At 44.8% G+C, this 27,546-nt stretch overlaps 1 protein-coding gene across 2 annotated transcripts in view; it reads left to right on the forward strand.

Moving 5' to 3' along the window:
• The window catches only part of GNPTAB (N-acetylglucosamine-1-phosphate transferase subunits alpha and beta), a 417,324-nt gene that overhangs the window by 364,623 nt on the left and 25,155 nt on the right, over positions 1-27,546 (forward strand). For both annotated transcript variants that reach the window (XM_069229013.1, XM_069229014.1), the window contains one exon: positions 16,747-16,914. In XM_069229013.1, the coding sequence (XP_069085114.1) occupies positions 16,747-16,914 (168 nt within the window). The remainder of the gene's footprint in view (positions 1-16,746; positions 16,915-27,546) is intronic.

The following is a 27,546-nucleotide window of genomic DNA, read 5'->3' on the forward strand; positions in this document are numbered from 1 at the left end:
CGGCTGCATGACTGCTTTCCCCTGCTTTTGTTGAGACACTTGAGGCAAGATGACTGCCATACTGTGAGGTTCTACTGGACTGGAGTAAAACTCCAGCAATAATCCATCCATTGGGATGCGTTGCTTACAGCATTGTCATCGAAATGCCCTTTTTGTAGACAAAAGCTGTCTTTGGGGCCATTTGACGTGGGGAACGGATGTGCTGGAGGTGTTTGTGGCAGCTTCGGTCTACAGTCACAAGGTGTGCCTGCTTCTGTGTCCAAGCGGACTAGCTGGTGATGACTGCCTGCCCTGGCCCTGCCCCTAATGGCGGTCCAGACAGGTTCAGTCATGTGGCGGGAGGTTAACCACTGCAGAGGGATCTCCAAGCCTGCCCTGGGAGGATGACATCTGAACGTGGCCTCTGTGTGGGCTAAATCCAAGACTTCGCTGGGCTGCCCACTACTTGGAGGTGAGGAAAGGTTTGCTGTCTTGTGTGGCCATGCTGTGTCCGAGCTGTGGTGCTCAGGTTGCTGCAGAGGTGGGTGACATAGCCCCTTTTGCCCTTCTCTCCCAGTGCTTCTCTATTATTATGCCATGAGGCCTGAGAGGTCACAGTCGGTCAAGCACCCTGGGAGTCAAAGTGTGGACCTGCTGCAGGGGATCGGTTCATGTCTGGCAGGACTGACTTTTGAGGACCTGATTGAGCCAGCAACTCCCTGAAGGGCGCATAACAGCTTGCCCCTACTTTTGTTGAGACACCCAAGGGAGCTGCTGGCACCCAGTGTGGAGTATGAGGCTGTGGTTTGGTCGTGTCATCTGTGAGTCCAGGCTGGGTGGGGCCTCTGACTGCCTTACTGGGTAGTGCTACCTTACCTAAGAGACATACTGACACTGAGTGGCACCCAAATAATGCTCACAAAACCAACAATATCCTACTGGCATTGGAAACATGACAGTACCCATTCTAAACTGTTGTTTGACAGAAAACATTCCTCAAGGCCTGCGGACGCCGATGATGAACACTCGCTTGCTGAAAACCAATGTGAACTTGTCGATAGGACATAAAAACCTTGCACACCAACATGCACTGCAGTTTCTGCAGTATAGATTCCAAGACTGACATATTAACTAGTCTCTTAGATCGAGTGAGTGATTTAATTGACAAGCATGATGACCAGCTGGATCACCTTTAGCCCAGAGTGTCTGATGCAGAGGATGAAGCTAGAGAGTGGAAAAGGTAAGGTAACAAGCAGCTCTTGCGGGATGGATCAAGTCTTTGAAGTGGTCAAGGCTAAAAACAAACCACCCAGTGCACTTGACCACCCGGCCTCCCTTCCCAGGACTGGGATGACCACCTGGCTCACTGAGATGCCCTTGGGATGGTTCTCACTTGGCCTTAATTGGTCTGAGTGTATGTTTTCTTTGGCAAGTTTTAAAGTGGTATTGGGATGGGGACACGTTTGTTATTGAGGTACTAGCAGTTGTTCAAAGCCAAAACAGTGTGATTTCTTTGGTGAGGGTTTGTGTGTCCCTGACTAAACATTGACTCGCTGACTTCTTTTTGACCATATGGCACAAAATACTTAGTCTAGGACGCTGCAATCATCTGAAGTGGAGACTTAAATGTAGTGTTGAACCCAGGCTCATAGAAATCTCACTCTTCCAGAAGACCCCCAACCCTACGCAGCTACACAACTATACTGTATTATGACAGAATATTGTCTGGCTGACATATGGCGGGGCATGCACCCTCGGACGACAAAGGACACATGCATCACTACCTCCTCCAGTTCCTGGCCATGTATTGATTATTAGTTGGTCACTGGCCTGCAGGCCAAAAATATTGAGCACGTGCCTCAAGTATTTTGTGATCATGCACCTGTAATCTGATTTTGGCTGATGCAAAAAATCCTGCCTTTACTTGGAGACTTCCCCCTAATACTCTCAGAGATCCACTTTTAAAGTCTGAATTTAAAGTGGCCAGTGTTGAGTTCTTTGATCACAATGCAAGCTTGGTGCAGTCCCCTGGAACTCTATGTATATCTAAACAAATGGGAGTCCTTCATCATTTAGCGACTCGTCGTAGTGCATTGGAGCGGGATATCTGTGAGGTTGAACTTCAATATTTTGCTACAGAGGAGACACTATGTCTGGCCCAGTTCTGCAGCAAACTGTCAAAATATGAAAAAGTCACTCAGAGGGAAACTCATTATCTACATAAAGAAGCCACCCCTAGACAAATCTGTGAGTATGACAGGGCTGTTGAAACGTTAGTTGCACTGCTTGCTCAAAGTGGAGCAAGTCTTACATGACCAAGATGCTTAATGATTTGGAGCAGGTGTGCCACTCTACAGACATCACACAGACAATGCTCCAGTTTTAGTCCACCATGTATAGCTTCACCACCAATGTGCCCTCTGAGCAAAAGGCTCGGATAGCTTGACTGCTCAGTTTTATTATGAGTATTCTGTTGAGCTGGCCTCACATCTGCACACAATGGAAGAGGAGGCCAGAAGTGTCTGGTAAGCAACAAATACCCTCCGCACACAAATCGGCCAATGATTTCCAAGTCGCAAACAATCCCATTACAGTAAGGATGCATAGAAGACTGTGTGAGATTTAGATCCTTTTAATTCACGTTCCATATAGATCTTCAACGGCCAACACTCATTTCGTCACCAATGTGACTTTTTCAAGGCTAGTAGTGTTGTTGATGTACTTCAGTATTCTGGGTCTCCTAGTAATGTCATGATAGCGCAAATATCAAGCAAGCTATCCTCGCAATCAATAACCCATTCCAATGAACAGAGAACATTTCCAACAAAACTCCCTGAGTATAGCAATAGTGAGAACCAGTAGGACACTTTGAAATTCACCCATTAAGTATCTGATAATCTTGTCTGTGATAAGTCTGTATTCTGAAGTAACGTGTTACAGAGCGGCGTCCCTTCGAACGTAAGGTAGAGAGTATTCCTTCTGCAATTAGAGAGGCATTGACAGTAACCATCCTTAAGCTCAACGATCTCTGTGATTCACGTAGACCTCTTTCTGTGATAAGCATGCACAATAAAATATTAGCTAACCTGCTTTTAAATAGACTCCTTCCTATCACTCCTTATATTGTCCGCCTGGGCCAGTTGTGTTTCATCTACGGTAGGTGCACCATACATAACTTGCTTACCATCTTTGCCCTGCTTCACAGGATAAACCTGTAGCCCTGGCAGGTGGTAGTGTTCCTTGATACCACAAAAGCCTTTGATTTCCTGGAGTGGCCGTATCTTATGACTTGCATTGTCGCATAGGTCTTAGCCATTCTTTCTTTCTGTGGATAAAGCTATTATATGAACTGCCTGCTGTCAGGTTTTGAGTGAATGCCATTGTTTTGCCTCACTTCACAATCAGAGGAGTCACCCTTTAGAGATGCCCAGTGTCCCCGATACTACACGCTAATGCCATAGAGCAGTAAAACAGCCCACCTATACCAATACTGTTTAGAGCGTTGCCTGAACTATATGGCTCAAAGACTTGTAGGGTCAATGTACAAAGACAACGTTACCATTTACACCAAGGAACCTGCCATTAATTTAGCTCCCATATTGTGTGAATTTATAAAATTGGGAGCACTCACTGGAATTACTTATCACAGTTGATGATCTTCTCTTTGGTTGCAGTAACAAAATGTTTCAGTACAAAATTTCCACTGAGCTGGGCCGACTCGTCTGTCTGCTGTTTGGGGTCTCCTTTTTTTAGGTCAAGTGCAAAAGCGCTTTTAACAACACTCACCTCATGCCCATCACTATCACTCATTCTTTGGCTTGACTTTCAAAAGTCCTTCGTTATCAGTTGTAAATGCTTTATGTTTGTCTCTTGTTGGAGCAGTTTTGTTACTACCTTGGCCTTCGACCCTGTTACATGGATAATTGCACGTTTGCCGTTACGTTTGACTGCGAGCGAACTACTTTTTCCTTTAGTGTCTTATTAATACTGCACGCAGGCCCAATATGCACACTATTGGTTCCACCCCACACCGTACCAGCTGCACATTGTGGTGAAAGCAAATAGCAATGATCCTTGCCCTTTGCATACTGGGGTTTGCACTCCGCCAGCATGGTCCATGGGGAGATGCACTGTTCAGTGCGTGAAATGGGCCTATGACTAGCCAAGTCTAGACTGCCTCTACTGTGCTGGCCTGAGCTTGGTGCAAAACCCGCCGCTGCCACTCATATCAGACAAGTGTGTCCGACAGCAGCTGAGGAACATTCAATTGGATGTGGTGGGGGGCCTGTACCCTGCGGGTGAGTTTATCTCTTCATAGAATATCCAGACTATCGCAGACTGCACACCACAACATGTATTCCTTTACCATCACCTGTGCAGTACCTGTAGTAAAATTAGTAATACCTTTCCATGGGACCCCAAGAGTTTGCAAGTATGAACAGCCAGGTCTTGAAAAGTTTCCTGAAAGTTAGGAGGTCTTTGGTGTGACCCAGGTGGGTGGGAAGAGTGTTCCACGTCTTGGCGGCGAGGTGCGAGAATGATCTGCCGCCGGTTGTAGTTCTACTAACGCGTGGGACGGTTGTGAGGGCGAGTTCGGCAGAGCAGAAATGCCGGGCCGGGATGTAGAAGGAGAGCCATCTGTTGAGGTATTCTGGTCCAGTGTTGTGCAGTGCTTTGTGAACATGGGTGAGGAGTTGGAAGGTGATTCTCTTGTTGACTGGAAGCCAGTGCAGGTCTCTCAGATGGCCTGTGATGTGGCAGTGCCTAGGGATGTCCAGGATTAGGTGTGCGGAGGCGTTCTGGATGCGCTGTAGCCTCTTCTGGAGTTTGGCAGTGGTTCCTGCGTAGAGGGCATTGCCGTAGTCCATTTGGCTGCTTACGGCGGCTTGGGTGACTGTTCTTCTGGTTTCAGTGGGGATCCATTTCTAGATCTTTCTGAGCATGCGGAGGGTGTTGAAGCAGGAGGAGAAGATCACATTGACTTGCTGGGTCTTGGATAATGAGGAATCCAAGATGAATCCTAGGTTGTGTGCGTGGTTGGTGGGAGTTGGAGTGTCTCCGAGAGAGGCAAGCCATCAGGAGTCATCCGATGCGGAGGGAGAGGAGCTGTACCTAGAAGCGTGGTTTCTTGCAGCAACATAAGTGGGGATGTAGAGCAGCTTCAGCAGCATGCTTACAGTTGATTTGGTTAGGGCAGCAGTTGTAGACTTTCAGTCTTGGTGGGTGCTGCACTGCCAAACTCCTGGTGCAAGTTTGCGTACTGAATGCACACTTGCTGAATATGGGAGGCCCTCTCCTTGCATGAGCAGTCTACCTCCTGATTACAACAACACAAGTAGAGTATTTCTTCCGCAGTCCTTAGAATATGGTCCTTATTCTTAGAAGAGAGACAGCTACGATATCTGTCTCTGGTTGTCACCTTCCTCCAGGAATGAAAAGGTGTATCCTTGACATGCTGCTAGGGTCTAAATATAGCCAGTTTTGGGAACAGTTGGCCTAAGCCAAGTGACTAGTCAAATTCAAAGCTTGCCCATTATTGTTAGTGGAACCAATTAACTCAGAGAGCCTTTTCTGTCTAAGTCACCAATCTCCATGGCTGCCAAGTTCCCTGTAAAGCTAGCTTCCTGGGTTTTGTGTATTGCATTTCAAACAGTCTTCACTAACTGCACAAAGCACATGACGTAGGGATAAGACAGGTTGCCCCTTTTCACTGTAATACATGTGTAAACTGGCCTTGCCTTATGACCATTTCTTTGTGTAGGTCTAGCTCAAGCCAGGTCACAGACTCCTCTGCTGGTACTGGTTTAGCAAAGCTCAGGAAGGTGCAGGAGGGATGTGCAGTGAGGGGGGATAGCACCATAACCTTATGGAAGACCCCATAAACCCAGGAGTTCCAAGCATTTAGGGGTAAACTCAACAAAGGTCCACCACCGCAGGCATTCTTTACACTTGTACTCACTAAACCATCAATCAAGGGGATTCAGACGCCCCATTTATAACCTGCTACATAGGGTTATCCAAAAGAGAAAGGCAGCAGTTTCACTACTGGTGCTCAGGTAAAACATACTGTACCCAACAAGTATAATCAGTTGCCATCGACCATTAGTAGTGCCATAACCCTATCATGGGCAGTCGCCCTCTATGATAAAAGGACTAACCCCTTGTAGTGGACTGCAAATACCCACCAGTTGAGCAACCAGTTGTCAAGGTATTCTTTGCTCTGTTTCTACCTCACGATGTTCCAGTAACAATCTGTTCACTTACAACTGTACACCCTAGCCTTAACTTTATTAGGGAGAAGCCAAATCGTCTGAAGTTACTTTAAGGCAGATAAGGTTCAGACCATAACTGGTAAAGCTGTTTTGAGTTCCATGACAAGCTCCCCCACCACCTCTCAGTCAGTCAGTCAGTCAAACATATGTTTATTTAGACCGTAGTCTTTTAAAACAATCTCAAAAAACAAAACACACACAATTCCAATCAATTGATTAAAATAAACATAGCTTTAAAATAGTAAAATCTGAACATTTAAATATAAATCTATGTATTCTAAAACATCCCGGTTTCTTAAAGGAAGGGCTTCACACTAATTAATTAGCTTATCGTCGTTTGACTTTAACTGTTTATCCACAGACATTAAAAATCGCCCCAAGGCATGTCACATCAAAATATCTAATTTCTACCAATACTTTAATAGCTTGTCCCCTATCCCTAATATCATATTTTTAAAACATAAATTTTAAAAAGATCTTCCTTTGGGCTATAACCATAGACAATCCATCAGGACGTGCTTTGAATTCCCTTTTACGTTGAGACCACATTGACATATTTTCTCCTCGCTTAGGAGAATGACCTGATACCCTGATATTACAACTTGATTGAATCCACATCTAAATCTGAGCAGACTGAGGTGCATCTTAACATTTGTCAGCCTTTCTAAATAGGGGAAGGGCTCTCCATTTGTCCATGAACTTAATAAAAGAGAGACCAATCGCTTTTTCCCCAAGAATTTGAGATCCACATCACTTGAAACCCGCTGTATGACTTTTCAGCTCTGTCTTACTTACCCCTAACTGGTCAATGCCCTCTACAACACTTATTTTTAGTTTTCTGGCACACATTTCAATCTTAGCTCTAACTGCACGGGCCCAATGTAATTCACTGTGCAATATCTCTTTTTTGCATAGCAGGGAGATTTTAGGGTGTTCAATGCTATCAGTTTTTTAACAAAATGTTATTACCTCGACCTTTGCTAGTGGTGTCCACCCCAGTAAACCCGTTTCCAATCTAACTGCCTTCAACATGGAGGAGGGGTGGAGGGAGAGTAATTTTTTAGGCACCTTCCTTCCTAGAGGTCCTAACTCTTTTTACCCCCCCAGACTGACCACCTCAGTGCCATACAGAAACTGGGGCCTTATCATGGCTTTGTAGGCCTTTAACACTGGGCGGCACGAGGGCCCCCCATATTGGTTATTGAATTTCTTAAGAGCCCCCTACTGTTGTAAGTGATTTGTGTCTGAGCCAAATGATCCTTCCACCTTAAATTATGGGAGACCATACCCCAAAATATTTCTATTTATTAACTCTCTCCAACTTAATCTTGTTAATTACCCAGCTCATTCTTCCCCTTTGCCCCCTATCTGAAGCACTTTAGTTTTCTCCATGTTTATGTTTAGTTTTTCCCCTTGCAGTAATCTTGGAAAACATCTAATTTCCTTTGAAGCCCAATTCCTGTCAAATAAGAAATCACTAAGTCATCTGTATACAAAAGACAACTAATGTGTTCACCATTCATTTTAGGGCTAAAAGCATTTGATTGGCTTAGGGCCTTAGGGAGCTCTGAAGGGAACAGTGAAAACAGTGTTGGTGCCAACATGCACCCTTGCCTTAGCCCATTTCTTATTTGTATTCGCTTTGAAAGGGATCCTTCACTATCCAGTTCAACCTGGGCCCAATTACCCCTGTGGAGTTCCTGCAAAATTAAAAGCAAATCATCAGGGATCCCACATTCTTTTAATATATCCCACGACAATGCTCGATCAACAGAGTCAAAAGAAGTACTAAAATCAACAAAACTGCAATAAAGCAGTCTGCCCTGCTCAATTGCTTTATTTGGCAATGGTCCACAGGATGAAATATTTGTTGAGTGGTTCTCCTTAAAACCACCCTGTTCCTGAGGTATAAACGTGTTTCCTACAGCCCACTCTATTAATATCCCTTGCAAACGTTTTGAGAAGACCTTACTACTTACATCCAGCAGATTGATTTCTCGGGTATTCTCAGGTAGAACATGCTTCCCTTTTTTGTAGATAGGTTTAATCACTGCTCCCTTCCAGCTATCCAGGAATCAACCTGACGAGAGTATCCCCTGAAAGAGGCTAAAAAACAGGTTGGACCACCGTGCAGTATTTGTTTTTGAAAATACTACTGGGATATTAGCAGGGCCGGCAGCCCTCAATTGTTTTACTAATTACTGACACAGAGAACATCTCCCTTGTCACCCTTCTCACAAAAAATTGAGTTGGTCGCTGAGCAACAGCGGCATTACTATTATTTATCTCTCTAAATACTTCACTCACATGGCCTGATGACTGTCTCTCGGGGGTTTCCTGTCCCACTGTGCACCAACTTCCAAAATGTCTTTAAGTTATTCGTCTCAATCGCCTCTATCATAGCTGCCCAGGACTTAGTATTTTGTTCCTGTTTCTTCCTTGCCACCATATTTTTACATTCTTTCTTTAAGTTGAAAAGGCGCAGTTCCCCAATTTTATTTCTTAGACGTTTTAAGTGCCTTTCAAGTTGCCAGATACTTCTTTCTAATACTCTGCATTCTTTATTGTACCATCCATTCCTGGCATACTTCATAGATTTTTTACTTTGGACAGAATTAAAAACTGCAACTTCTCTTTTAAGACACTCAACCGCCTTATTTATGATTTTTTCATACCATAATAAAGGATCCCCGGCTGCCTTCCCCAACTTCATTCCACCAATATTGAGCTGGAGAGCCTTCAGAAAAACTACATGTTTCTCAGAGAGCCTCATTCTTAGGTGTTTCAGACAACCTACTTTTTAAGTCCCTCGTCTGCCTGGGAAACAAACCCATTTTAAGTTTTGTACATAATGGGTAATGATCACTCCCCTCCAACAGTAGGACCTCAAATTTCTCAATTTGGGCAAAAGCGCAAAGAAAAACAGACCTAATCAATTGGATAATTCTGGTTGCCATTCATAAACGTTTTCCTAGCAGGGGTGTCTTCCGACACTCATCCATTTAGACTCAGCTAACCGTTTAATAAGAGGAAATCCAGCATGGCAACATCTCTCCCTGAAATCACATTATAAGGCACACAAACATGTTGTATATTGAAGGCGACTAAGCTATCCTCATATTTCCTATCCACTGTCCCAAATAGCAGTTTGTGATTGAAGTCCCCCATCATGATAATCAGTTTATCGGGATACAGAGCAACTATATTAAGCAAATCCCCATTAAATAGTTCAATATTTACCTTATAATCACAGGTACTTTGTGCATGAAAATATACATTTAGGGCAATAATACATTGCTGTTCCCTGTCTCCATTCGCCAATTGCATCCCACAGGCCAAAATCCATCTACATTGTGTTTTAACGTGCCAAACGCTAGAGGCAATTTTGGAGGCTGCCAACGTTAAAAATCCCCCAGAGGGCCGACCTGAGACATTTCCTTCTGCCTTCAAATAAAAACCCATAAAACTGTCTATTCGCAAGGGCTCTCTGCACAGCCAAGTCTCCTGGAAACATAAAATAGAGCACTGCTTAACTAAATCTTGAAACCCCTGCAACCTCATCACATTGTTTAATCCATGAGTGTTCCAGGTGAACAATTTCATGCAGTGTAGAGGCACCCAGCCCTAATCCACATTACTTAAATTTCCTGGCTCACCTTCCTGCTCTTCCCAATACGGGCGGTCATACCTGTTCTGATTATGGGGACCCCCGTCCATACCTATAGCCTTCCTTTTGGGGCAAAGTGACTTGGATTCTGCCTTCACCACTTTCCTTAATGTATCTGTGGCAGATGTAATCCTCCTGTAAACCCCATTTAACTTGATTGGCCTCAAGGCCACCCTGGCAAGTCAAAACTGCCGTCCCTTGGTGTTCTAACTTTTCCCGCACTTAATCCCCCCCCAAAATTGTCACCCCCAGAAGCTTCAGTTCACTTCCTGCTTTAAGGAGAGTGTCTCACAAGGCTGAAAAAACAGCAAAATTTTGTAACATTCTTGTCCTCCCAATTCTGAAAAAATCCCACCTGTCTCTGGTCGATGGATGAAACTGAGTATAAGCTAGGAAAAGTGGAGAATATTTAGAGAACCCGGGATCGATTTAAAGGGTTTAACTTCTTTGATATTTTCCTTTGTGGACCTCCAAGAACTGGTTCTAAGTAAACCCACAAAGAGTTTACCTCCTTTCCTTGCTCCTTCAGCCTAAGGGGTAAGGTGGTACTGGCCCCCAAAGTTTTACCAGAGCTATATTCCGTTACAGGAGCAAATCTAATCTCATTTATGTGTACCTTTCTACCCCCAGGGGTTCCTCCCATGCTATACTCCCCTTACTACTCCTCTTCGAGTTTCCTGGGCCTTCTTTATTCTCTTTTTTCCTCTCCTGTCTTCTGCCACCCCAATCTTCACGCCAGGCTCAGGAAGAGGAATTCTTTCCCTTTTGTTTACACACATTTTTCATTGGAGTGGCCTGGTTCGGGATAGGTTGTCTACTCTTGGCCTGGATACCACCTGTACCCTCAGCTGGACTTTTAATTACGGAAAAAGGCTGTCTTCTAACACAGTGGTCTCTCTTTTTCCCACCTCAGCATATTCCCCCCCACCCGAAATTTTCTAAGACGATTCTTCCTCCATGAGAAACCAAAGCTGGTACGATAGCCATAGCCATAACGTCTACGCCTTCTTTTGCTTAACACTGGAACTCTTGGAGACCCACACCGTGTACTGCCCTTCTACCATTGGGGCTTTTTACATAGATTGAGTCAACCAGCACTCCTCTTGCCCTGTATCTACCACCCCAACCTGACCCACCAAAACCTTTCACTCCTTGACGGGTCTCACTAGCTTGGCTATACAACCCTCCCTCTGTTTTAACTCTGATTCAATAGACTGCAGGTAACCCTTATGTAACTTCAAAGTTTCAGAGTTTACAACCACTGCTTTAAGGATGCCCTGCAGGTTTTTTTTGCATTAGTACCATAACATCCAGCATCAATAATGAGGGGCAAGGATCAACATCAAAGTTGGAGGATAACATGGGGGGAAGATCGCCACTCACCAGGCTCATATGGCTTAATGGAGACACCCTCTGCTCTCCACCAGAACTGCCACAAAGAACTTTTTGAGCCTTCAATAATGATCCTCGAATAACAGACTCTCCCAGATCCAAAGTTTCTGTGTCTTGACAGCATCTTTCTTGTTTGCGTGCTCTGAAACCACAATGGAGCAAGTAGCATGTCTTAGTTAATTAAATAAAATAAAGCAACAACACCAGGACAAATGACAGCAGGGTGGCTGGCACGCGACTTCTCTTTGAAACACCAGATATTTCTCAAGCTTGTCTTTACTTTTGAGCTTGAAGATACGGTTATTCACCTTCCCCTTTGGTGGAACGCATTTTTGGGTGTTCCTCAGAAGAGGTCCTTTCACACTGTAAGATGCAGATAGGAGTAGCACACTTCGATTCTACCATTGGCACAGCAAATGCTGCTCAAATGAGCCAACCAGCGTTCTTGGGATAAAAGTGAAACAGTGCTTCCTGAAGGTATCAGCCAAATTGGGTTGGTCATGAAAGTTAGGTACGCTAATGTCCTCAAAATACCAACACTCCAGATGTCTAACTCTTCCAGCTGAATAAAACTGTGCTTCACTGCATAGTGACCTTCTGGCCCATCGCATTGATGTTAAGGGCCATTCTGATGGGATGGAGTGCAAGAATCTGCCTCCTTTGTTGCGAGTGAATTATGGTTACCCAAAATTACTAACTTTTGATATTTCATGGGTTGAAATTAGCCATCCAATAGAAGGACACCCACCTGGGTGGGGAGGGGAAAGTCCAGCAGGTTTGTGCACTCATAATAAAGTACATGCCTTTAATCTGATTTAGGACCTGTCCTCCGTAGAAGCTGCAGATTAGCAAGGTCCAGCAGACGCTCGGTATGGTGATGTAAATGTCCAAATCCTGGAATGCCCCCGGCTGGTTTGCTGAATTCGAGTGGGTGTTAGGATACAGTGGACCATTGTTCCCATTGGCTAAAATGTTGCACCCGTGTATGGGCACCAAGGTGCTGGCATAAGAGAATTTAATCTAGGGCTTCCCTCCAACCCCACGGTTTGCTGATTGCATGATCTGGGTTTTGTTTCCGGCACAGTATGTCTCTGGTCCAAGAGACTGCTAGGTGGAGTTTATGGCAAACCAGCTGTGTTAGTCCTTAGAATTTTACAAAAGCTTCATTTTTTTGCGGGGGGTGGGATTGCTTCAGGGGGGCTATGCAAAACTATGAACATCACCGTTTCTCTCTGTAAATGAGCCTATGAAGCTCACTTTTCAGACCTGTGGTGTTATATGAGCCTGGTGGTTGAGAGAGCTCTATATCCTATGGCCTCCAGCAGACCCAAGAAATGCCCAAGTGTGGTTAATGCCTTGTATTACCCATCTCCCCAGGAGGCCACAGGTAATCCTTTATTCACCACCATGGGTCCTTGCATGACCTGCTGAGGGAGGGAGCCATAGACAAATCTTCACTGCCCAGGGGAGGCAGTGGAGAGTATCTTCCGGGAGCTTTGATCTAGCCTGGATCTAGCCTTGCCAGCCTTCGCCCTTCTTTCAGTCTTTTGCAATGGAAGCTAAGGTCCAAATGTGACCATGGATACTGCTGCCCTATTCTATCCTGGGTGGCTGTAGATAAAGGTGTGAATTGTACCTCGTGATTGGCGGAAACTCAGCCTTTAATGAGAGCAGCCTTCTTTTGTCAAACACAGTATTCTATACTGAGGCCCTAGAATGCGGATGTTGCTGTGCTGAGCGAATAACATTTTGTACTGGCTACATATGACATCATTGAAGATAGCGGTCTTGGTTCACTGCCTGCTGCAGTAATGCACGTCTAACCTGCAAGTCACAGATTTGAATCGTGGTTTGGTCGACTCATCGACTTTGAGCTTGATAAATTAAATGTAATAAACTTGTAATGATTTAAGCACTAAGAGACAATTCAGTGTCTGGGATCCGCAAAGTGAAAGTCAATGTTATATTACATTGCATTTTATGAAATGACAGCTCCCAGCACATGGCTGAAACTGGGTAAAAAAATGGTGCATTAGCCAAAGCCTCTACATTTAGCTCCTTATTTCAGCATTGTTTTTGTTACATCTTGCTGCAGCTGCTGGCCTGGTGGTTTTAGGGCCACGCTTCCCTTTACTGAACACGAAAAAGTGTAGGGTAGGTTCTGAGAGGAGGTAGGAGAGCAATCTTTGAGGAAAGGGTGCATGGTCATTATAATTAAAGTGAAACTACCAGAACTAGAGGATAGCAAGTGACTCACCGGTTCTGATCTTCATAAATTAGGCAGAGATTAAAGAATGCCCAAATAAACTATATTTCCCAAAATCTGTGTATTATATTCATAACTTGATATGCGTGACTATTCATTATTACTTGTATTGCTGATTTGATGGATAACTTCTATTGACAATCGGTTATCGTGGGGAGCACTGCCCCTACCATCACTTAGCCCTAAATCCCAACCATGGATCTCTCCAGACATTTGTTCCCGGGAACAAATGTGAGCAGTCCTCTGCAAATGGCAAAAATAAACAAACCTCATTGAACAGCTCGGGCATATTATAAATACAGCACTGTCCTACTGTGGACACATGTAACCTGGTGCAGGCAGGAAAGTGCACACTGTTACAGTCCATGGACTGTCCCCAGTGCAGGCACACACTCTCGCCTGCACTGAGGAGCAGCACGTGAGTGAAAGGTGACCCAGCTGTTAGAAGCCGCTGGTCCACTTTTCAAGGAGAAGGCAGACTGGGCCTCACATTTGAAGGGGGCAGGGAGGAAGCATCCTCCTGCAGGCAGATCGAATGAAAACAGTATCCACCCGCAAAGTGAATATTTGGGGTTCCTCTGGGACGGTGGCCACCCCATGCAAAAGAGGGGTTGCCTTCTTGGAATTGTGCCACTCCTAATTATCAGCCAGCATGGTTCATGTTGCAGAAGGGGCTGTGCAAGAGACTTTGGCTCGTTCTGTAATGCCAAAGTGCCCTTGTGGTGCACAAAGGGCACACTCACACCAGTTGTACAGTCCCTGGATGAATACAAGTTAGTCATTAACCAGTTCACTATTACACTGAACACAGCTAAGTCTGCCTACTTAAAAGACCTGATTATTTCCCGTTACTCCTTTCACAAAAACTTTCTCAAACAGTCACCAAACGCCTCCCAACACCTCACTCTCGCTTAGTCCCTGGTCACCATCTGGCTTAGTCTCTTACTTGGCACATATAAACTTTAAGAGCCCCCAACCACGCCTACTGTTTACCATCTACCTCCACCGAAGCTCTGAAAGTTTCTGTTTCCCACTACTGATTCCAATACTAAAGAATGCAGACCTCTCTTGTACACTTTCTAACCCTTTGTTCCAAGTCACAAAACAGTTTTCCCTCTCACCATGTCATGTCCTGCTTGATATCACTCTTTGAGTATGTTAAATCCAGATAGGTAGTTGTGACAATAACTAAAAGATGTTGCACAGTACTCAACTAGTCAGGGTAGAAAGTCTACAGAAACAATACTTGTTCAAAAACTGGTGCTACCTCACTATATGCACCTGCTACCTGAAAGGGCAATGATGGTGTTACGCCAAAGAATAACAAACCACTAAATCATAAAACAATGTACTGGAGTACTCCAACAATGATCATGTACTTAGTTGGAAGCGTGTAAACACAATAAAGATGACTAAAAATATCACTTGGACATATGACTCACGTTTCTGGTTATTAGTCCTCGAACAGTGTGTTCAAACAAATCGTAGGAGTGCTCCAGCATATTGTTTTATGATTTAGTGATTTGTCACTCTTCAACGACTCTCTCAGCTCTGGTTTCTACTCTCAATGCCACATCAACTTAACAAACCCACAACTGACCCATGATTTGAATAACCTCATTAATTCCTAACCACTCCTAATCAAATGAATCCCTATCAGTGATTTAAAACTCCCATACCAGCATTATGCTGCATACCCAACATGGTCACATCTGCTGACCCCAATGAAGTATCATCCTTATTAATACTCTTGTGACCTCTCTGTTACACACAATGGCATTGATCATGTTAACCTACTTTCTATCCTCGCCACACTAGATATTACAAAGTAGGCACTCAAAAGTTTTTTTTTTCCTCATACCTCTCCAAGTGATCTTTCTGAGCACCATGGAGCTCATCACTGTCTAAACCCACCCATCATCCATTCGAGTTCCTCACTCTGTTGGCTGTCCACTCCTAGGAAACAGTCACATTCACTCATCTTAACTCTCTCACTCCTCTGCTTCCCTTAAATCCCTTGCTGTAGAAGTGTATATGCTGTGCTTGTAATGCAGTGTATTGTCTCTTAATCAGTCTAAGAACTCACAAAATTCTAAATGACTGCCTTCCAAACTGCTTATGAACTTTGTACTGTTACTGTTGCTATCTTTAAATGAATTGAACATCAGAGAGTAGCACCAGTAAAATGTATCCCAATTGATTCTAAAGTAATGATCATATAAAATATTTAAAGCCAAATCGGTGCTCTGGTTACTGTGTAGTAACACTGCATGGCTGCCTTCAGAACGTCAAACGTGTTTGAGAATGCATCAATAGAGGAAAGCTCAGTGCCTTCGGAAACCTACCCCGATGGAGACCATTGGGTGTGGACGTGGGTTATATTCAAGAAGTCTGGTCTGTCTAATCAGCTTTCTCCCTTGGCTGTGCCATGTAGTGAGAGCACAACTTATCATCCTTTGCTAAGGGTAGGTTATGGAGGGAGACCAGCCAAGGCAGAGGGGGAAGGGTGCAGTTGCCTTAAACATATGGTTCAGGGGTGCAACAAAGATTAATATCTGGACAGCAGGCTGTCAGACCTGTTTTTACATAGATGCTACAGGAGCTGTACGTTGCTCAAGGTGTGAAGACTCAGATTGTTAGTATATATACTAATACAATTAGAAAAAAGTTGCATCATTATCTAAGACTGAGCCAGGTTATGAAGAAAGTAATATCATATCTTTTGGGGCTGTTGTTGGGTGGTGAAGGTGATGTTTGGAGGAGATGATGAAATAACGTGTAATAATGAAGTGCCCATCCATGACAACAACAGCAAGTAAATATCTGGTTAGTCTGCACATTGATAACAGTAATTATTAATGCAAAAATAATCGATGAGGTTTGCTTTGTTTTTTAGTTTTTACAAAGAACCCAAGTGAAACTGTGAGGATGTATATTTAGGACATGTAAAAACTTGTACGGCAGGAGGTTTTATCAGATCAGTGCATAAATGTTAGCGGTCACCCGGGCGCATCTGTCAAGGTATTGCAAATGGTACTGGCATTTCATGAGTCTTGTTTTTAAAGTGGTGGTGTTCTGTTTTATCACTGTTTTTCGTTCTGTGTACTAAGAACAATTGATAACATCATTGTGTGTTCACTGGTGTGTAACAACCTGTTTCTGTTTCTTAGAAAGTTTATATGCCTTAATGACAACATTAACCACGTCCATAAGGATGCTCAGACGGTAAAGGCTGTGCTGCGAGACTTCTATGAGTCCATGTTCCCTATCCAGTCTCAGTTTGAGCTGCCGAGAGAGTATCGGAACCGCTTTCTCCACATGCAGGACCTTCGAGAATGGTAGGCTTATTCATGTTGTTGTGGGACTTTGGGAAGCATCTTTGCATTAGTCAGATGAGTTTGAGAAATCATCTGTGTCGATAGTTAAAAAAAAATATATATGTATATATTTATATTTTCCTGATTTTGAGATTGCCCAATTCAACATGCAGAGATAAAGGTAGTATGTTGTGCAGTTAGGTCCCAGCCAAAAGTTAGCCTGGTTGGGATGCCACCCAGTAACCCTGTATTAGCCGATGGGGCTTCCAACTTTACCTATAGCAAAACAACAGTCTTGAAAGTGTTGCTACTAAGGCATATTGTAAAACATATGCCTTAACAAAATATAGCTCCCTGCCATAGGACTATCTAGGCCTTCCTCCGGGGAGACTTACATATATTGGTAAAGGATAGGGTGGTTTACCATTGGTTTAAATGGCAAAGTCAAACTGGCAGTGAAAACACTGTCCTTCCAGGTTGCAGTGGCAGGCTGGGAGCCATTTTGTACCTTGTCACACAAAGAATGGCACAAGCAATGCTGCAGCCCTGAGTGGACACTCTTTTACGTGCCTTGGCTACCGTGGGTGCCGTATACTAGAGACTTATAAGTATGTCAGGGCTTGCCAATTGGGTGTATCCAACTCAACATAAAATTTGTAAAGGGTTAGAACACTGGCACTGAGGTCAAGTTAGCAGGGATCTGTGTACTCTCTGAGTCGAACATCTAGCAGTTAGTAGTCTAAATGGGGGCAAAAAGTGGGGGGAAACCTGAAAAAAGCCTGTTTCCTGACAGTGAGAGATGTGTACCTCTGCCCTGAGTGCCCCAGTTGCATTGATATCTTGGATCCCAAATGCTGATTTTTGTTGTCTTGGGTCAACAAAAATCATGCGTGTGCAGCATGACATAGGCCTTTTCCATAAGTCGCGTCATTCTGGACCAGGAGGTGCACCCAAAGCGGTACCTTCAAAGTGGTAAAAGGTTACTGCCTTTACTAGAAGTTAAGCAGCATGATCGCTGTAGTGGCAGTACTCTCTGTAGTGATTAGTAGGAGTGTACAGGTCTATTTTACATGTGTCACTGGAGTTAAGCCTTGCACGCTCACTCATTCAAAACTCTGCTAATGTGTGCTTAACTTACATTTGGCCTACATTGAGTTTGGTGTGCAGTGCTGCACATATAATGTGTGGGACACATGTGCTTAGGTGTATGTGTGCCTGTGAGTGGTACAGTACAAGGATAATGCAGTGCTGTGCAGTGCGTGTAGATTATCAATCAAACATTTATAGAGCGTGGCAAATCACCCATGAGGGTCTTGAGGCGCTGGACCTGTATGGAGGAATGATCATTCGAACATTCTCATTATATGCATATGCCGGTTAAACAAGTGTCTGTGAATGGTACAATAAATGAAGAATGTTGTGCTGTGCAGCTCGTTTATGCTATATGCATGTGCTGGGCATATGTGTGCCTGTTAATGGTACAATATACGGGAGCCTCTGGGTTTTATTTTGGGCGACCCAGGGCTGACTGGAGGAACATGAGGAGTGGAGGTAGAGGAATCCCCCCGGCACCAGACAGAGTTGTAGATTGCTGCATCCCTGTGAGCTGGGTGGGACACACTGGAGAAGAGAGAGTCAGCCCCCTCATCCTCTCCCACAATTCACTTCAAAAGGTGCTATTTGATTCCCAGAGGTCTGAAGGAAGGGGCCTGGATACTTCTCAGGAAGAAGATGGGGCTGATAAGAGTATCGTAAAGAGTAAGACTGAAGCCCTGGGGTAAGCTTTATTTTTTAAACAATTTTGTTTATTGGCATTTCAAGTAATACATATCCGTTTGTTCACAATGCCATAGCTTAATACTCAGAGTTCTTATTTACGTTGCTATACAGTCTCTAGGTATCCATTACATACATTATAATACAACAAACGCAGGATGACCTATATAGCATTCACTCCCCAGCGTACAAGGCTGAAGCCCTGGGGTAAATGTTTGAGACACATATCACTGTGGCTGACATCCAGGTGTGAAACTCTAGGCACTCCCATGGCCTGTGTTTTGGAGTTGCTTCTGCTGTTACAGACTGCTTTCCAGAGGAATGACAGGGCAGAGCGGAGGGCACTTCAAAAGGAGGCAGACCCCAATATAAACTTAAGAGACTCAGGCTTTAACACACATTTGGTGTCTGGAAGGGGAGATGAGGCACGCAAAATTGTCAACTGTAAAGCATCCAGTTGGACTGTGTGTGGAGGAGAAGCTCTGCACGGCTTCTGCCTGTGACCATGAGTGGGGGCCAAGGCCTGCCAGTCTTCCAAATGTTTGAGAAGATATCATCCATGGACTACAAGACCACCTGCACCTAGAGTACCAGCACCTGCCTGCTTGCCAAGAACAATGTGCCCTGTGACAGAGAAGAAAGCACTGGAGGGAGCAAGACCCAGTGAGGGATCCGATTGGATCCTTGCAGTAAGGTGTGAGGAGATGGCTGTCGCACCAATCGTGTCTTTGCCCGTGTGCAGGGAAAAGTCGGTGACCCCCATATGCCAGTGGAGGGCTGCCATGAAATGAGCTGTGAATGTTGCTGCATGAATGGGACGTTGCTCATTTACAGGTATTAAGTCAGACACCTTGTATATCAGGTGAAGCCACTGTGAAGAGTGCTACCATGCCAAATGGGCCGAAGCCCATGTGTAGAGCTAAGTCGGCAACCCCATATGCCAGATGGGGCTGTCGTGAAGATTGCTGCTTTAGCCTGTGTACAGAGATGGAATGGTGAACCCTGCATGACAGGAGGGGACATTGGAACAAGGCAAGGAGTGCAGTCTGGGAGAGACAATCGGAGGAGGACACAGGCCACCGTGGTGACTGAAGCTTGCCTAACCCACGACTGAGGACCAGCATCAGGAGTTTCACACCCCACCCACCTTTAGGGAGGATCTCAAGGAGCTTACCAGATTCAGAATCCTCTGACTGTTGCAGGACTGTGTGTGAGGAACTTGAGGACACCCAACCACAACCCTCCCGGGCGACGGTTCTTAACTAGAGGCAGCCGCTGCAGTTTCTCACACAAAAGAGGCACACACAGAGACTCTGGCCACTCAGCTCCTGTTGGTTTGGGTAAGACTGATTACAGGCCAGATGACCTCAGGGGAACTTGTCTTCCAGATAGCACTTTGGTGCTGGAATACTTTGGACTTTATTAAAGAGTCAGAGTGGGAATCCTGAGTCTCTGACTACTAGCGGAATTAACCTATAACGAATGAGGAAGTACCACTACTGCTAGAGACAGAGGGGAGTGGGACTCAGGAACACTTGGGCACTGACCTCAAGGGAGCGTCTGTGAGTGCTCAAGGAAGTACTGTGTATGCTCAAGGGAATACTGTGTGGCCTGTTTGTGGAGGCTATGATTTACTTTGTGTTTGCTTATAAATACTCCTTATTTAGGTATCGCCTGCACAGCGCATGCACTGTACTTGTCTTATCTCTTGTAAATTTTAAAAAAAAACGTTTTAAAGGGGCTTAGAACCGACCCATTACTGACCACTGGCTGGCTTTCAAGTCATATACACACCTAAATGAGAGATAGAAGGAAAGACCTTGGTACCTCCTACAGGCTTTCAAGTCACTCGTATTTCCTTGGTTCTTATTGACCAGCACCTCCTCCATTGCTTTCTCTTCCTGTTTTTTGGTCGTTCTGTGGAGCCTGGACAAGTACATTTTTCTGCCTGGGTCTAGCATTACTCCCACTGGCTGCAGGCTCCTCCCGATACTTTAATTTTGAACAAGGACTCGCGAAGTGTGTATGGTTATGTTGTGCGTTCTTGCCCTCCTCCTAGTCTTTAGTGTAGTCTTTCCCACCTCACCCTCCACCTCCCACTTTCCATTGTCAGTGCTCCCTCCAGCCTTCTTGCCCATCCATTGATGCTCCCTCCAGCTCCCTCTTGTTTGTTAACCACCCCCACTCTCCGATCTTACTGCTCCTTTCCTCCTTTCCCTCATGTGGCTTGTTTTAGTTGATGGCTTTGAATTGTAGTGTAAAATGTGATTTAATAAAACAGGGGAATCTAGTCACTGGGCATGGGTAAATCCCTGGTGGGGGAGACAATTGGAGAGAGTGTTTAATGTTTTTCCCTTGCTAGCTTTTTAATTTTGGACAAGAACTCTTGAAAAGTGCATGTTTATGCTGTGCGTTCCTGCCCTCCCCGCTCTTTTGTGTAGTATTTCCCACTCCACCCCTCTTGTCCCACTTTCCATTGTCAGTGCTCCCTCCAACCTCCTTGCCCGTCCGTTGATGCTCCCTGCAGCTTCCTCACATTTGTTTCAGTGGCGGCCGGAACAGATCTCAAGGGTGGGGTGGCAATAAAATAAACAGTAAATAAAAAAAAGTTTAAAAAACACCCCTCTGCCTCCAGCCGCCTCGCTCCTCTCACAATTGTGTTGGTGTCCCAGCAGTCCCTGGGACACTAACACAGACTCCCCCATGCAATCCTGGCGCTGCTCTCATGCTATACCTTGCATTAGAGCGTGTCAGGATTGGTCTGTGGGACATGGTCTGCTGCTTAGATACTGCATTGGAGTCTGTGCTCTTTTTCCAATCGAGCATGTTCAATACAGCTGGGATGGAGAAACCCAAGTGCGCATGTCAGTTTGGCTGTCTTAGGCCAGCCAAACTGACATGTGCACTTAGGTACACTCACTGCATTCCTCCCTGCACATGCTGGCTCGGAGCCAGCAGCTGAAAAATAAAATGATAATCAAAAATCGTTTCATTTTTCAGCTGCTGGCTCTGAGCCAGTAGGGTGACGCTCCTTCGCCACTGCGAAGGAGCCGCCCCTCGTTTCTTTACCACCCCCACTCCCGCTGTCCGTTCTTACTGCTCCCTCCTTTGTCTCCCTCGTGTGGCTTTATTTGACGACTTTGAACCGTCATGTAAACTTTAATTTAATAAAACAGGGCACTCGTGTCACTGGGCATGGGTAAATCCTGGCAGAGAAGACAAATGCAGAGTGTGCTTATTGCGTTCCCCTCATTCATTTTTTAAATTGATACAAGCACTTTCGAAGTGTGCATGCTTATGCCATACACTCATGCCCTCCTTGTAGTCTCTTGGGTAATTTTACCCACCCACTTCTCCCACTTTCCATTGTCTGTGCTCCCTCCCACTGCCTAGCAAATCTGTTGATGCTCCCTGGAACTTCTGTGCAACAGTTCTAAAAACATTTACAATGCCAATAGTTTGTGTACATGCGAAACGTATTGGCGTTGCCAATGCTTGTTCATAAGAGCTAGTATTTGACTGGACAATCACTTATTGCTGCTGCTGAGCGTGCTTAGAATGGTGAGCCTGTGTTCACCCCCTCCTGCCCCCCCCCCCCGCCCTCCCTGACCCACGCTACCACTGAGTCAGGTGCTGAACAGGTACTTGACCCAGTTGCTCAGGACCAATAGTAGGCCAGGCCAAGGGCCGTCAGGAGTAAGAGGACTCAACCCCAACGGTTGGGCCCAGTAGCTCCAGTAGCTGCTGCTTGCCCCGTGACCTTCAGAACAGGGTTCTGACAGTGCATCTTTGAGAGGAGTGGAAGACTTAAGGCTGCCTGATTTACAAGAACCGAAATAACACCCAACTCACATCATACATAGAAGGAGAGACATAACTTGATAGTGATCAGAGTAAACACCAAAGAACAGTAGCGTGACTTAGATTTATAGAAATGTCTCCACGAACCTAACAAAAAGGCTGGAGATAAACATCTGGGAGCTATAATACCTCTAATGTCCAGGTGTTTACTGTTATAAAAAAGTTGTTGATTAATGGAAAATATTGTCACCACTACATTCAGTCTTAGTGAAATTGGTGAGATCTACTAAGCTGACCAAAAACAAACCCCCTGAGTGGGAACCAAGACTGTTCAGTTACTAACATTAGGTCTTTAATCCCTGAACATGTTTGGCTCCAATGAGAATGTAAAATGCCTATACCTGCCTGGTGGTGGGTCCAGTTCCCTTAAGTACACCTGTGGGACTGGTCATGTACATTCTTATTATCTTCAATCTCCATTATATGTATTGTTAGGGGTCTCCGCCTTAGTGAGCAACAAATGAGGCTAGGTTGGGGCTGGAAGTCAAGCCCCTTACAACAGTCTCATGAACAGGTTATCCTAACTCCATCAGAGAGACAGATTCTATGTCCTAGTACCTAAACCTGACATCTTGGTTTCGGAGCAATCATTAGTGGATGGAATTCAGGCTGCCAGAGCGCATTCCACTAAGCAGCTGCAGAAAAGGGGAAAAAACTTTGTACTAAACTACAAAGAGAGAGTATCGGGAGTAATTCATCCCCACACACACTCCTGTTTGAACTAGAAACTGTACACACACAAAGGTGTGGGGGACTGATAAACAGAACAGGACTGTTTAGCCCTGTTCAGGTAGAGTCTCCAACTTTGCTTTTATTGTTACCTACAAACACCTATATTAAAACAACCTCAAACAAAACAGGTGATTTGTAAGGTAATTTTATTATCTTTTTATCTGGACCCCTTGTATTATCCAACTAGATTTAATTTCAGCACTCCCTCTGCAGTTCTTTAACAATGAGGTAGAGTTAGCCCAGGTAGTACCATCTTACCTGGGTGGGGCTAGGTGGTCATATGATGAAGCATGACACTATAAAGTGTATGAGACCACCTGGTCCGTAAAGGGAACTCCCTCACAGGTACAGCCACTGCTTACACCCTCACTTCTCTTGGAGATTATGCGCCAGTTCAGCGCTACCTGAACAGGGCTAAACAGTCCTGTTCTGCTTTATCAGTCCCCCACACCTTTGTGTGTGTACAAAAAAACTTTGTACACATTGTGTTTGTGTGGTCCGCCAGTACTCCGCATTAAATTACAACTTCTTTCAGCTGCCTTATGTCCGGGAAAAGCTCTATTCAATTTCATACGGACTTTCTCTGCTAGAACTAAATCACTGGATGTCTACTTTCTACTTCTTGGCTGTCTGCATAGAAACATAAGTCTAGTGAAGCCCACTAAATTAAATCTCAGCTTAGAGATTACAATTACAATGTAACCCAAGTGTGGTTGTACATTTTTCCCTTAGTAGCATGCCACCCTTGATGGGGTTAAAAAAAAAAAAGCCCCAGGTATAAGGAGTGTTTGTTTTCTAATGCTGGCACTTCCAGAAATATTTCTTTCTCGTTTGTTTCATTGTAAGCTCAGGTGGCTGAAGATCAGGTTTTAATGAGGACTGTAACTCTTTGACTATCAGTTTGTAAATTATTGAGCAATGAGCACACTGATAATCATCCCTTTAAACTGATTAGTGAGTCTTCTGTCAGAGATAACCTCACGTCAGTATAAAGACCAATGGGTAGCTCGGCATATCAACCGCATATGATAGCCAACTTAGTTGCAGGCGTTTCTGTCCACTGTGTTTTGTTATATTATGTAGAGTTGTATGGCACAGCTCATCATCCATGAGGGTATCCAGGCGCTGGGGCAGGAGCAGAGGCCTGACAGTTCTCCTAGATGAACAACCAGGTCTTTAATTTCTTGCAGGAGTTGAGAAGTGGAGTGACAGTTTTGATGTGCAGAGGGAGTTTGTTCCAGTTTTTGGCACCTATGAAGGAGAAAGAGTATCCTCCTATCTTGCTTCTGCGGATGCAAGTCATTTGTGAAAGGCAGAGTGAGGTGAAGCGTAGCTATCTGGAGGATTGCTAAAGCTGGAGTCGGTCTTTGAGGTACGCTGGTCTTGTGGAGGATTTTGTAGGCATGGATGAGCTGCTTTAATTTGCAATGTTTCTGGATGGGTAGCCAGTGTAGTTCATTGATGTAGGGACTGATGTGGCCTCTTCTGGGGCTGTCTAGGATGAGTCTAGCGGTGAGTTTTTGAATGGTCTGTAGTATTTGAGTGAGTTGGTTGGAGATGCCAATGTCAAGTGCGTTGCCGTAGTCGAGTCTGCTGGTGATGAGGGTCTGGGTGATTGTGCGTCTTGTGTGCATTGGGAGGCATTTGAAGCTCTTGCAAAGCATTTTAAGATTTGGCAGCAGAATGCAGTCACACTGTTGACCTGTTTGTTCATCCAAAGTTTGTCATCAAGGATGCTGCTGAAGTTTTTGGCGTGGTCTGTGGGGGGGTGGGTGTGAGACCGAGGTCGGGTTCAGGGGTAGCTCTTACTAGCAAAGATCAGGATCTTAATTTTGTCCATATTGAGTTTGAGGCAGTTCTCTCACATCCATTTGCCCATGCTGGACAAGCAGGTGGTGAAATTGCTCCTGATCGTGGTGTTCATGTCAGTGAGGGAGAGGATGAGGCGAGTATCATTAGCGTATGAGACAGTGTTGATGCAGTGAGTTCTAATGATACGGGCTAGGGGTGCCATGTATACGTTAAACAGGGTTGGGCTGACAGAGGAGCCCTGGAAGACTCCTAAGGCAAGCTTCTTGGGTTCACAAGTGAAAGTGGAGAGGCTGACTCGTTTTGTCCTGTTGGAGAGGAAGGACGTGATCTAGCTGTGGGCGGCGGGTCTTTGGATACCCGAGTCCTAGAGTCTGGTGGTGAGGGTTCCATTGGAAACTGTGTCGAACCACACTGAGAGATCGAACAGGATGAGAGTAGTGGTTTCTCCTCTGTCCATGGTTGACCATGTGTCGTCTGTTGCTGCCATGTGTGCGAGTTCAGTGCTGTGGTCTCTGTTTCAGGGCTTTGGCTGAGAAAGGCAAGAGCGAGATGGTCCTGTAGTTGCTGAGATCTTTTGGACTGGCTGAGGCTTTCTTCAGGAGAGCTGTGACCTCTGTGTGTTTCCCGCTGTTTAGGAAGCTACCCCTGAGGATGGAGATTTGCTCTGATCAGTGTGCCTTCCAGGTTGAACATGTGGTACGAGCAGCGGTCTCTGGGGGACCCTGAGCAGATGGTCTGCATTATTCTGGTGGTGTCTTATGTGGTGAGGGGGCTCCAGTCTGTTAAGGGTAGGTGCTCCTGGTGGTGGTGGAGGGTTGCTTGATGATGTTGTCTATGGTGGTTTGGGGTGCGAAGATGGTGTGGATCTTGAGAACTTTGTTGTGGAAAAAGTCAGAAAGGTCATTGGAGAGGGTACCCTATTATTGGCGGTGGACACGTTTGACTGTTTCTCCTCGCATTAGCAGCTAAAACTGTAACATGGCCTTGAGAAAGCCCAGGTGAATGCACCCCTTTGGGCGAAACACGTGTCGGCTGGTTGAATGTTTATTCTGTCCTATGATTTAATTAATCAAACACAATATGGAATTGACCTTTCTCTTTTGAATACATTTCAATCTGGATAACTCTTGGAGAAATTTCTTCGAATATTTCAAGGAACTCTCAAGAATAATTGCCAATTGGTTGCTTTAATGTTATTGTTACAAGTGGGAACCTACCATATATCAGCTAGTTTACGCCAAGTTTGGAGGATTAGGGTCCATTTCCTCCGGTTCGAGTTCCCACTTTCATCGCATGAACAGGCAATTGATACGAGAAGTATTTCAATTGGACCCCCTGTATATTCTTATCTAGCGCATTGCAGAGGGTATGATGGTGTTGGAGGCTACTGTTGGCTTGGTGAATTATTTTAAGATGTTGAAGTACTAGTCTTCATTTTGCTTTGTCTAGGTAATCAGGAGTCCCTTCTTTAGAACTCTATTATAAAAGTTAATATTATTTCCTGTCTGATACCTAGGTGGCTTATCCATCCTTCTGTTACCTCTAGTAAATGGGCACTGCATGTGCCATGCCAACCAGGATTGGGTACGTTACACCTGCTATTATTAAACTAAGTAGAGCGCCTGTTGTTGTGTAAGAGCCAGTAATATCCTGTGAGGGTGATCTTTTTGGGACAGGTAGCAGCTTGTTCCATAGCTGAATGCATTCTATTATGTGGCATCAAATGGTCTGAATTATATCCTTTCTCTCTACATTCTGCGATCATGCCTAAAACAGCATTGTTTGATCCATGACGCTTTTTAGGGCAGTTTTCCTAATTTTATTTCAAGGAGTGCAAAAGAATTGTCTCTTGATTCCTCTTCTGCTGTACATCTCATCTGGGTTGCTGAGCGTCATGTAAGGCATGGCTTTTCTCTATCAAGGACAAAATACCTATTTTTCTTCTGACAAATGATTGATCGGTCCAGAGTCTTCAGATGCTTTGGTTCATAGGCAAAATTTGGGATATGGCCATCTCAGCAGCACCTATCCCTGGACAAACTCATGCTGGTGACCCACTAGGTTAGCAGTATTTGTAAATGGCAGCACGTCAGCTGCGTGGCCTGTAGACTGGGAGAATGGTGTCAGGTTTACAGTCAGGGCTTATCCGCATTAAATAAACTACTGTGGTCATAATCTCCTGGATATAGATTGGCAGTCAGTTGCACCAATTGTCTTCGAACCCCAAAAATCTGCCTCCTTTATCAACTTTATTAGTGCATTGAATGAGCAAATGTCTGTGTACACGTGAGAAAGGTTTATGCAAGAGTTGTAATGTGTGACTGTCGTGATAAGCAAGGTTGGGTCTTGCTCATGAAATGTGCTGTGGACGGTGCACACCATCTTATTGACTGTTTTCATCACATAGAGTTAATGTCGGGTGTCTAATTGCAGGGGCGAGGAGGCATACTCCTTTGAATCAGTGTTGATGAG

The sequence above is a fragment of the Pleurodeles waltl genome, chromosome 4_1 (assembly GCF_031143425.1).
Source record: "Pleurodeles waltl isolate 20211129_DDA chromosome 4_1, aPleWal1.hap1.20221129, whole genome shotgun sequence".
Lineage (NCBI taxonomy): Eukaryota > Metazoa > Chordata > Amphibia > Caudata > Salamandridae > Pleurodeles > Pleurodeles waltl.